This window comes from Falco biarmicus, chromosome 6, assembly GCF_023638135.1.
Source record: "Falco biarmicus isolate bFalBia1 chromosome 6, bFalBia1.pri, whole genome shotgun sequence".
In the NCBI taxonomy this organism is placed as follows: Eukaryota; Metazoa; Chordata; class Aves; order Falconiformes; family Falconidae; genus Falco; species Falco biarmicus.
In genome coordinates this window covers 15,866,212-15,879,090 of record NC_079293.1, presented here as the reverse complement: position 1 = coordinate 15,879,090, position 12,879 = coordinate 15,866,212, and the positions used below count along the sequence as shown (strand labels likewise).

The following is a 12,879-nucleotide window of genomic DNA, read 5'->3' as shown; positions in this document are numbered from 1 at the left end:
CTTCCATGTTGGATTTTCTTCCTTTTCTTTTTTTTACAGACAAGCTTATTCAGGGCTTATGGGTAGATGCAAGCTTTAACTATGGCTGGAAGCCAACTACTTTGCAGTGATGAGGCAAACAAAATCATTAAATGCTGAATATATTCAGACTACTTCCAGTGACCTTCCTTGAATTCTTCCTGTAGTACAAATAACTCCTTTTGCAATTGAAATAACTAACAAGTATAAAACACTTCAACATAAAGAGCTGCCACATCACCACTTACCCATGATCCTTCGCAAATTCTGCAGCTATGTAGCTTAGGCAGCTGCAGCAACAGCCCAGCTATAACATACAAGAATTTGATATGGCATTTTGGAAAGCAGTAAATATAAATGTTCAATTTGGAGCTACAATGTTTTACATCTAAAGAGTTATACAGATAATAATTAAAGGCATAATTAAATAATGCCATGAAACTTCTACTACTTTTAACCCTGGCTTATAAATATTTACATTGTGCAGGTGAATTCACATATATTACTTCCAGATTAATATAAAAATAACAAAAAATAATCAAAATAATTTATATTAAATCAACAAGATTTTTCTGTGTAGACAAACCCTCAGAAGCTGCAGTGAACAGAGAATGCTCCAAATGATTTTGTCTTTGTGGAGTAAATCTACCACATAGATTGCACAAACATATTTTTCTACCTCTTCCTGAGTTCATGAGGAAATCACCCCACTTTCCAGGTTTTTCATTTGGATAGAAATTACAAGCTAAAATATATAAGGAAATATCCGACTAGCAGAGAAGCCTATTTGTCTTGCTGACTAGTGAAAAGCATACTGTCTCAGAAGTTCATGCTATATACTGATGAATGAAATATGCAGGCAAGAAGCAATTCTTTTGTAGTATTAATAATCATACATCCAACTCTGCAGGTATATTCTCTGGAGACTGCAAAAGAATCCTCTGAAGTGTGAAATCACAGTAAGTACTCCTGAAATACGGCAAATTTGCAGAACTTAAGATACTTCTGCAAATCAAAAAATCTTTGGAACCAATATCAACGTTATAATAAAAAGTGAGTCTCAACCTAGCTAAGGAGAAGCTGTTTCTCTATAATAAATTGTTTAAAACTTCTTCAACATCTGTATTTTAGAGCTGTAACACTTATTACTGGAGCCATAGACTTACTATGTTCTCCCTTGTCAGGAAGTAGCATTTTTAGTTCTGTTTTGCTCAATAAGTCATAAATTAAAGAACTTTCCAGAGGAACACAAGGAACTATGGTTCAAATTTTATAATGCATCATGCATTAGAATACCAAAAGGCTTCTACTGCATTTTAATGATTCATTTCACTGCTGAACAGGAAATGCCAGCTGATGTACACTAAAGTTAATAAGGACCTGAAGGAGCTAAAACTGATACTTAGCTTCAAGTATCATTGGTACTCACTGTAAAGAATTGTGCCATTTAGAGCAGTTGTTTTCACTGTCAAGTACAGCGTCGTCAGATTGCTTGTTTCCTGCCCAGATGCAGTCCTGGTCTTAGATACAGATGTTAGAGAAGGTAGTTCCAAATAAGAATTTCCAGTGAAGGATGGAAAAAACAGTGCTGTATCTAAAACGAATAACCAAAAGCTAATTTTATTAATTTATTACAAAATAAAGTCATAAAATACAATATAATCAGCAAAGCACAGTTAAAAACATCCGTTCTTCTGCATACCTGTGAATAGTGTAATCAACTATATTATTTGCAGAGCATGCATATAAATTTGCTTAATTTCAATAATTTAACTAAAATATGCAGAAAATGTTCTAGCATCTGCATATTACCAGAAGTGAAAAGACTATTATAGGAGGGACTGCTGCTGGAAGATGCAATGAAGTTCAAAAGATTGTCATAAATTTTCATGTTTACAAAATGTGTCCATGCAGAACTTTTGTCCTATGACATCCCTGTGAAGTACTTTTGGTTTATAGTTGTAGGTAAGAAACAGAGGTTTTCCTAATTTTGAGGATACTCAAATATTCTGGGTTTGAAATTATTATGAGGACGCCATTGGGCAATATATGCATTTTCCCACTCACTACTCCTGTCCTGAAAATGAGTAATCACAAGAGAAAAAAATTTAACCATGAAGGCTTAACATTTGCAACATTTATTGCATTAATTAACTTTGTCATTACATTTTTGAGTTTTCCCCCCTGTAGCTGTGATAATAATACCACTCAAGCAAGAAAAAACAGGAAAAAAGTAATTGAGGTTAGGCAGAATGTCTTCCTAATGCCTTAAGCATCCTGGTTAAGCAATGCTCCTTGAAAACTGTCCAAATTCATCACCAAGGATATGAATGCAGAATGAGCAATGAGAAAAGCATTCTGAGTGCAGGTAATATTTTTGCAAAGAAATTTTTTATTTAGTGAACTAAAACTATACAGTGGAATTGTGACTGATGATTACACCTAGGCATGACTAGTATGTGGAAATTTTTTCTCAAAATTTTTATTCACTTTATTCATTTTTTGTTTGTGTAATCTGCCCATGGCTTATTCTCTGCCATTTTTACTGGACTTAAGAAGCAGGAACAAAATGAAACACCTAGTGAAACAAACATATGTTGAAGGGCATTAATTAAAAATAAGCCACCACAACCTGACAGCGAAAATGGAAAGCCAGAAGTAGTTACATTTCTTAACAGTATGTCTGGAAAAATCAAGGTTGTTGGAGAAAGTGAAAAATTATGGCATGAAAAGAGTCTTTTGCAGGGTGAGGTAAAGGGCAAAGACATTGCTAATCAGAGACAGACCTTCACAATTATGAGAATGCCATTTGTCTAATTAAATTCATACTTTCAAGGGAAACACTGTTAGCAGATCTACCTAGTCTAGTGCAGGGCCACAAACATGATTAAGGGACTTGGGCCTCTTTCATATGAGGAAAGGCTGAGAGAGCTAGGATTCCTAAGGCTGGAGATGAGCAGGCTTGGGTGAATCTTATCAATGTTTATAAATACCTGATTGGAGGGGATGGAGAAGAGTGAGCCAAACTTTTTGCAGCAGTGCCCCCTGACAGGCAATGGGCACAAATCCAAAAACCAGTAAATTTCACCTGAACAGATGAAAATGCTTTCTCACTGTGAGGGTGGTCAAACACTGGCACAGGTTGAGCAGAGACATTTGTCAAGTCTCAGTCCTTGGAGATTTTCAAGATCTGATTGGATGTGGCTGTAAGAAACCTGCTCTAGGTGACCCTGCTCTGCTTGAACAGGCTGTTGGACTAGATGATCTCAAGAGGTCCCTTCCAATCACAATGATGTGGTGATTCTGCGATCTTTCACAGAGAGGCTTTGTGTGGACAACATTAATTCTTATTGTTCAAATGTAGTGCCTTCAGAAACCTCAGTTTAGCACAGTACCCATAATACACCTTGCAGCTAAAGCTATTAAAAAGTCTTTTATTAGGCAATTTTCAAAAAATACTTGACTTCAAGATTATCTGTCCACAACTTAGTTTCTACATTAAAAATAATATTTTGTGAAGTTTCTTTCAGCTAGCTGGAGGGAGAAGGGGGAGGAGAGAGAGAAGGGGAAAGAAGCGTAGGATATCTGGAAAATCTTGAAAGGAAGGATAACCTCATCAGTTGTTCAGCTGGGATAGCTCCCTTCAAAAGGAGAGATCTTCCATAAAGACCTGTAACTTTTCAGGGAGTCCAGCGTAGAAGTCTCTGCACTAATGGATAGCCAAAATGCTACTTCAGCTGTAGTGACTACACCTGCAGTGCTACACCCAAAACAGCCTAGGCCTCCAAAGTCATCCAGAACTGCAAAGATGCAGAGTACACCCTCTTCTCCACAGTGTGCAGGCTATTAGCCTGCTGATCCTCAAAAGTCATCCTCTGCCCTAAAGCTGTGCAACAGCTGCCATCTGTCACAACTGTACATCAGTAATGAGGTCACGGATAGCACAGGGGTTAGTACTCTCCTTGGATGAAGGGCCTAGGTGGGAGAAAACCGAACAGCAGATGCCTCCTTGAGCTTTCATCTTCACACAAACTGAGATAGATTATCTCCAGTGTAGGTCAGAAGAAGGCATACAACCTCCACAGGTAGCACAACGAAGCAGAGAAGCCACCAAAGACTTATTAAGCACCAGATACCAAGAAAAGCTCCTACCCAGCAAGAGGAATCAACTGTGAAGCATTGCAATTCAACAGTTGAAAAGTACTGAAAAAGTACATGGTCATCTGTGCTTTCTATGACTGATACTTCAGGGGAGTGATTGTGCAGCGAAGAACTTCCCAGCCTCAAGAAGCGTGCTCTGACAGAACATCCTCTCTACAGGCAAACAGACCCATGAAAACTCTATAGAGCACTCTCCTCTGTTTGGCATAAAAGCTAACTTGCAAGCCTCAAAGGTTGGCTTAGGTGCTTGAATATCAGAGGAAAAACTTTACTGTTAATCATACTAACTTTGCTGTGTAACTACAAAATTGTTTTTAAGTATGCATATTCTCTTGTTCCTTACATCTTGACAAATAATAAAGCTAATTCAGAATACATTAATACACACATGAGAACTCAATTCCAAAGGAAAGTCTGAAGAGGAAGTTGTGATTCAGTGGGAAGTATCAGTCATGCAAGTAGCCCAACATACAGCAAGACAGTGAAGCATGTAGGAACCGCAGCATCCCAAGTGCACCTGTAGCAATATCCACTAAATCTACGTATCCTTGTATTATCTTGCATACAGTGGAAGCACATTTCAAATACCCTTAATATTTGTCAAGCAACAAGCAAATAATTTTCAGTATTTATGGATTTGGAAAAAGTAACAAAATCTAAACCCCACTTTTGAATAATTTCTCATATCTCATGTTTTATCTTTAACAGATTTCATACATATGGCTAATTTTAGACCCAGCATTTGAAATTAATTCAGTAATAGTAGCAAAGAGTTTGATAGGGATGTTTGATGGGATGCAAACAGTTGTTTGCAGCAAACTGCAACCTCACACACAGCATTATTCTTCCTAAAGCTTATAAAGATCAGCCTAATGACAATCACAGTATTTTTCGAAGAAATTAGTAATAACCTTTGAGAGATTTCATAAAGCTATGAGTGTTAGGAGATCTCTGATAGTGGAATGTTGTTATCAAAATTGTAAGAAATCTGTAAACAAAAGAAACACCACCATTTGAAGTGAAGGTCTTGTCAAGTTGCTGCTACCTTATACAGATAACTATAGATCCATTCCATAAGGCTATGTTAAATAGCAATACAAAATTCCTTGTCATAGGATTCTAAAAAAAGGTGACATTCTATAGACCATAAGAAATCAGTAAAGTGTCTTGTACTGATATTTTCAAATTATACATATAATTGTTAATGGCAGTCAGTGAAAAGACAAATTATGTTTAGCATGCATACATAGTACACAAAGATGGTTACTGTAAATGCTTTCTAAAAATTCACAAAATAGTAGCCTTGAAGCAAACACTCATACACTGTGAAAAAACTTTGAATATAAAGTAACTCTCAGGATGCATGTATCTACACCAAGAAATTATACTAAGATAGAACCATGGTTCTGAAAAAGCAGTTATTGCCTCTTGGATGTGGTTGATTGTGTCTGTGTATTAAGAGCCTAAAATCTATGTGATGAAATACACAGGTACAATAATAGTACGGGCAAAGTTGCTTGTCTGGATTCTGTTTTTCCACTTCCCTTGTTCTACTAAACTTGAAATTAGCAGGAATTAAAGTCCCACACAGCACTGAGCATGGCTGCACACTGGTAGGTCCCATGAATCGCAGCCAAAGAGGGCATATGCTGAACTACAATAAGCCGATAACTGAAATACTATCAATGCCAGCTAGAATGTGCATAAAGGGCTGTATCACAGTATGACAGTATTTTACACCATTTCCTAGTAACATTTATGGATCTTCATATTTTAAGATGGTTGCTGGCAATAAGTGATTTTGTACTTCATTTGTTTCACTGGACAGGCTGACAGAAGAAATAGTTACTTTATTCTCTCCTGGGGCTACCATCTAACACTGTCAGCTATGTCCATGAGCCCAGGGGACTGTTCCACTAGGGCAGTGGTCTCCAAAGTGATGCCTGCACCCCAGGGCATATGCAAGACAATTCACTGGGGTGCAGGAAGAAATAAATTAGAACTGCAGTAGTATATAAATATAATTTGTAAAAAAATACATCTACATACATTGGTGGGGTGGCTTCACAAATTTTTTACCATTGGGGCATGCAATCAAAATAGTGTGGAGACCACTGCACTAAGGAAAAACTGAAGGGCAATAGGGACTTACCAACTGTGTCCCCCACAAGGCAAGGGAAGATAATGGAGTACCAGCATAGCAGTTCTGCAGTATGGAGAATTTCTACAAAGGGATTGTGTTGTGATTCTTTGACCTATATTTAAAGTCTTCCAGCAGAACACAATTTTTTGAGATACTAGCTCTTGCTACAATTAAAAAGTGACAATGTGACACTATACCAACAGAGGTTAGTGAGAAAATGAATACAGTACAACTTTGCAAAGCCATAAAGTTCTTTTAGACTCAGAGAATGTCCCTGCTTCAAATAAGCAAAATGGCTTAATGAACTTGAGTCCCAAACTGTATTTTTTAGAATATACAGGTGTCTAAAACCTACACTGGTCAAACTTAGGACCCTGTCTGCATATAAGCTTCACCTTTGGATACTTATTAGGAAGCATCATAATACAATGATAAACAAAATTGATATACAAAAAACTCTATAAGTACAAGGCACAATCAACTACATGTAACAGCTTTACATGTCTCAATTATACTGGAAGAAATAAAACATTTCTGACATTTTAAGGGTAAAATAGGAGACTACAAGTAATTCAAAATACAATACCTGCAAAAATTCATAACACAGACTACAGAGTTTGGTCTTGAATTCCCTGAACAGCACATATTGCTAAGAATTATACTTAAATAGTTTAACTGAAGGCTCAAATTTTCTACTGAAATAAATAAGTTATCTGGGATACTATCAACTACAATTTTCAAAATAACTATAACAAGAAAATGTTGAGAATACATTAACAAATTTCTATTATGATCCTATTTGACTTTGTCTTAGAAAATAAACAGCAGTAAGGGGAAGAACAGAGTTTTCCACTGCTAGTAAATTTGAATCAATCTGTTTCCACTCCTATCTCTAATTTTCCATTTGCATTGTTTGCTTTTTGTGACAAGCTTGCTTAGTCCTGAATTCTATTAAATTCTATAGAGTTCTATCAAAACCAGACTTTTTAGTCTTGAAGACAGTAAGACCCTTCAACTGCACAAGCCATTGCTAAATAAAGTCAAATAAGAAATATGTAACACTTTTAATAGTTAACATGAGTATCAGAAAAAAACCCACCACAAAACCCTGGAAAGGGAAGTAATGCATTCATCTTCTGGTAGGAGAGATCCAACCAAACATCTGGCCAAACTGTCTACAGCTGCATTGAAAGTCTTTGGTTCTTTTTAATGAAAACAAATGGGTAATCCTAAGATATCATTCTCCTCATCTTATGATAAACATCTTAAAAGTGCAGATGAATCATGACCTAAACCCACCTATTTCTCTCCACTTGCTATAAAAGGTCATGAAGGTCACTAGTTTAGCTGTAGACTGGCAGTATCTGAAGTAAGATGAACAATTCTCTCTCTTGATGTCTGTGTATCAGAACTAAATGGCCTGCTGGAGGACTTTCTTTAGGCAAAACCGAGTTAATACAGTAGTTCTGAGTTGAAATGTTAGAGATGTGAACGAAACAGGATGTTAGAATAGTTAGGGGCTCAAACTCTGAACTTGCCATTTGCATTTTTCAATTACAGTAGTAAACATCCTACGACAGAGATCCGAAACTTAGAGAAATTCTGTGCTTGTTCTTTTCCATCACTAAAAGAATATAGTAGAAATAGATGATAAAAATCTCTGCTGACCAGTGCAGCAAATCTTTGAATAAAGGTGTTCCCAGTAGGCACAAAGTCAGTTTAGCAGCAATATCAAGGGACTGATGAATACACAACTTGCTCTATCCATCTCATGCTCACCATATATCCCAGGGAACCAAATTTAACTACCCGAGAGTAATGCATTCTTTTATCTTATGTTCATGGTGTGAAGAAAATCAAAATGAAATAAATATGATTCAGAAAATTTCTAGGGATTATGTCTGGTACATACAAAATCTGACCTGGATATTTCATAAAGCATCACACACCTACAATAGTACAGAAATACAATAACCATTTCCTCAATGACTATAACTTTAGAGCTATGAAATAATTGATTAGGTGAGTTCAGCTGTTTCCAGACAATAAAATATGAAACAAAATAAATCTCATCCTTGCTGCTTTCATTCGTTTCAATGCACAAGAACCTTCTCCTTGCTGTAACTGAACTTCTACATCATGAGGCAAAGATCCTTACATAATAAAATGTGCAAGTTTTTCTTTGTCAGGCCAGCCTGGTGCCTTGTTGATAATGCTCTCTACTGTCAACAGAGAGATCTGAATTCAGATCACTGACTTAATTTCTTACTTTGCAGATTGCTAGGGGCTTTGACTGGCAGAAAGATAGTATGTTTTATCATCAAGACTCAGGGGAAGCACTGAGAGGCAATGGGTCACATAAGCATTCCTTAAGAGCAGGACATCATTTCATTTTCATTGAAGGGAACTGCCATATGAGTGAGGCAGTATTAGATTAAAAGAGTTTAAAAAATTCTAGGAAAATAAACCACATGATGCCATTAAAGTCTCTTCTGAATTTTCGAACAAGCCTGGTAACATGCATCTGCAAAGGTACAATGACACACAGAACAGAAGCAGGGATGATCAAAGGGATGGTACGGCTTCCAGATTGATAAACAGAACAGGCTTATTCAACGTGCAGAGGAAAATGGAAGAAATGACCACTCCGTGTCTTGTAACACAAAAACTAAGGACACTCGATACTATCAGGTCACAGGCTTGAAAAACAAAAGAAAATGATTAATAACTTTTCACAGAATGCATATTTGTTCGGGGCAATTTATTGCCACAAGACATGATGGGGGTCAGAAGTATTAAAAAACCCCCACAAAAACAAACCATGAAAAAGAAAGAAAAATACAGGAAAATCAATCCACCAGACTAGCAAGTATAATGGAACCACAGCTCAGAAAATCCTAATCTCACTGATTGGAGGAGGCTCAAGTAATGCACTTTGGGAAAAATCACAGTTGCCCTGTTTTTTATATCCCTGTCAAAGTAATTGTGACTGGTCTTGCGGATATTGAGCTAGGTGACCTACTGGTATGACACAGCTGGTAATTTTTATGTGACTTGTTCTGCTTTCTGTATCACTGCTAAGATTGCATGACAGAAGATAAGAGATACGCAGACCATTTAACATAAAGAAAATAAATGATTCCATAGTTATCTGAAACAAAGAGCAATTGTCATTACCTAGTGTCTACAGATCAAGTTACTCTCTTTTGGCAGCTCCACTGCAAAAAGTAGATCAACCCAATGTAGATATGTTAGCAGTTTTATTTCAGGAAAAAGAATTGTTCTGTTGAAAGTTTTAGCATTCTTTTAAATACTGAGAAGTTCAAGTTGGCTGCATGTCTGACAATACAAAAGCGTAGTAAAGCAGTTTGATGTTCATATGCTTTAGGAAACAGGGAGCCACAAGAAAAATAAATTATTTTCATATTCCTGTTTTGTACCCCTCATCATTCCTCGTCTGACCTCACATTTTAGGAGACAAGGATCACTTTTTTTTTTTTTCCCCCCTCCCCCTGGACCCTCAGTTGCTTTACATCAGCAGATTTGTAACTGCGTCAGTTCACAGCAGATGCGAATTCAGTATTTCTGGCCAAAGCCTGTGTAACTGTAAAAGGAAGAAAATGACCTGACTCACAGTATAAAATGAAGCTTATTCAGTTAATAGCCATGAAGCATGCTAAAATATCCATCTAAGAGATGTGTAAATATTAAATTTTTTATCTTTTTTGGATATTGCATAGACATGTAAAGTAAGACGAGATGTATAAGTGGAACAGACTGACATGAGAAAGGAGAAAGGAAAATTATTCATTCATATTGAGTTCAAGATTTTGTGAAAACAGGTATGACAGTAGCACCTTGATAGAATGCATAAAAAATAGCCAAGAAATTGGGTGTTAAAAAAATCCCAAACAATTTAGTTGTTAATCCAAACCCACACGAAAAATTAGCAATTTACTACCTGTTTTTAGTAGTTTTGAAAACAACTCAGTAATTCATCTTTTCCTGCTTGATTAGTTTCAACTACAAAATTTATTACTTTACTCCTAAATGTATTGGATTTTGAAGTGAAGAGAATGGTCCTCATTGATACTAGTAGCTAATCAGATGTATTTTATCACCTGCATTCAAAATGATGCACAAGTGCTTAACTGTTTTCCTGAATTTGACATAGAGGAAATTGGGAAACTATTATCTAATATTTTCTTCAAGCTCAACATATTTGACAGGAAATATGATCTTCTTGCCAAACCACCAGTGTTTTATCTATTAAAAAAAAAAAAAATCTATCTAGGAGGGAAATGAAGGTTCTTATATCTTCATATATATTTTTCTAACTCTCCCAATTACAGGAGAAAATCTAAGGTAGAGTTTGAATATCAAACCATAATTTACACTGGAGTTGTCATAATGCACTGCTATAATTGATACTGAAAAGCTGGTTGCTTTTAAGATCATTGTGACAGAGTATGGCAAATTTTAACGAAGCAAGGACTTTTAAAAATCTTTTGAAGCTCACTCATTAATATATTTGCTCTGTAAAGTATCACAGAAAGTCTACTTAAACATGAGTTTTCGTATTTTTGATTCAAGTCCAATAAAGTGGTAAAAGGAGTGAATGAAATAAAGTATTGGTTTTCAGGGGGGAAAAGGCAGCTGTTGGAATATGTTTGGAAACTCAGACTTTTCGCAACATGTTGATACACTAGAGATCATGTATTACTCATTGTAATGAGAACTGTCTGGTTACACAAATGAATGTGGTCCAATAGCTTCATTTACTGTTATTTTACAGTGAGTCACAGCTAAATTTAAATATTTTATTAGTATATTTGTAATTCTTACGTTTATCGAAGTTCTAAGGCCAAGTTTTTGCTTTATGAGATACCAATGTATTTTCCATCACTTTAATTTTATTTCTGCCAGCTAAGTTTAATTTTATTCTCTGCAACGGTCTTGAACACATAAACTAACATTCCTATGCCAAAGGATCAGAGAAATACTTGACGAGTAATTGGCTATAACGGTTTAATTTGGACAAATATTAAGCTTTTCCAGTGTGTGTCATATTTAGTCAGATCAAGAGGAATCTTCCATCTGGATAACGCTGCAGACTAATTTATCATATGGTTGGCACCAGATAATAAATGATCAATGTTATATGTGAAATGCAAGCTGTAGTTTTAAGAACACTACATTTAATGTGCTCAAATAAATAACACAGTTTATGTATTGTTATTATATATTATATATAATTTTATATATATAGTATATATTGTGTATGCACCAAATTTTATGACTTTCCTAGGAGGTTTTAATTAGACTTCCCTATTATTACTTAGACGTATGGATGCATAATTTACAGAATTGTTTAATCTAATCTGAATTCCAACCTGAGTTTGTTTTCACAGGTTTAGGGTGCAAAGGTAGTTCCTGAAATTTCTCATTTTCTGGCTATCAGTAACATTCCTCCAAGAACCAAGAAGTTCCTTTATCTTCCTCCTAAACTTTTGGTAATACACTACTGAAGTAAATTTGAGCTTTTTATTAATGATTTCCTAGTTTTTTAACCGATATTGCATAAAACTGAGAAATTAATTTGGTAGGGTGTCAACTGGTTAATCAGTCAATTGGCATCCTTCTACCAGTGCTTTTAATATAGAAAATACTGATTTGACCTTTTTAAATGACTGTTTTAAAATTAATTTCAGTCTGCTTCCTCGGACTTTGCAGGATATCTAAGCCATATTTATAGGAATAGGAAACCCTAGTTCTACTGCAGAATTCAAACACATCAGTTTCAAGATAAGCAAAATTTCTGCTTGATAATAATTCAAGTCCAGGTGGCCAAGATACACCGCCAGAATATGGTTTGGAAAATACACTAAGTGAAATGACAGAACTGCTGGAGAGCAAATGACAAATTATTTTACAGCATTTGCCAACATTTAAGAAACACTTGCTTATATATGGGTATCTCTACAAAGGATCCCAGGAGGAAAATGATCTTCCCTCCCAAGCAATGAAACAAATATGGCAACATTTGTCATGGACTAAAGTAATCCTTGTGCCTCAAAATAATGCAAAAGAGAATTTCTAAAGCAGGGTATGTAAGCAGCAGCAGATCTCAAGTACACCTAGCCTGGTTATGAAAAAAACCACAGGAACTATTAAAAACTACTTGGATGCTCTCCGATGCATGGAACACAAACTAGAAGATGTATGAAGGTTATTTGGCAATACAAGCATAAAACGCGTCACCATTAGAGAGTTTCTCACTGAACGAGGACAACAAGCCCCTAAAATTTTAACATTTCAGTATGATTTTTATTGCTCAGTTCAGAAGGTAATTGCATTTTTGCTACTGGAAGCTGGTCTGTTCTAAAGAAAAAAGCAGGACACCACTGTGGAAGCAGAAGAAACAAACAGTTTGTAAGCCACCAAGCACCCGTCTGTTCTCACACTATAAGCACCTATTCTGTCTACCCACACACCGAGGTAGATCTCCTTGGAGACTGCACTGTACAAAGCAAAGCAAAAAAGCCAAAGCTGTTTTA

General features: G+C 35.9%; 1 protein-coding gene across 1 annotated transcript in view; it reads right to left on the bottom strand.

Moving 5' to 3' along the window:
• The window catches only part of EYS (eyes shut homolog), an 872,029-nt gene that overhangs the window by 183,421 nt on the left and 675,729 nt on the right, over positions 1-12,879 (bottom strand). The window contains exon 37 of the mRNA XM_056343434.1: positions 1,448-1,612. Coding sequence (XP_056199409.1) covers positions 1,448-1,612 — 165 coding nt within the window. The remainder of the gene's footprint in view (positions 1-1,447; positions 1,613-12,879) is intronic.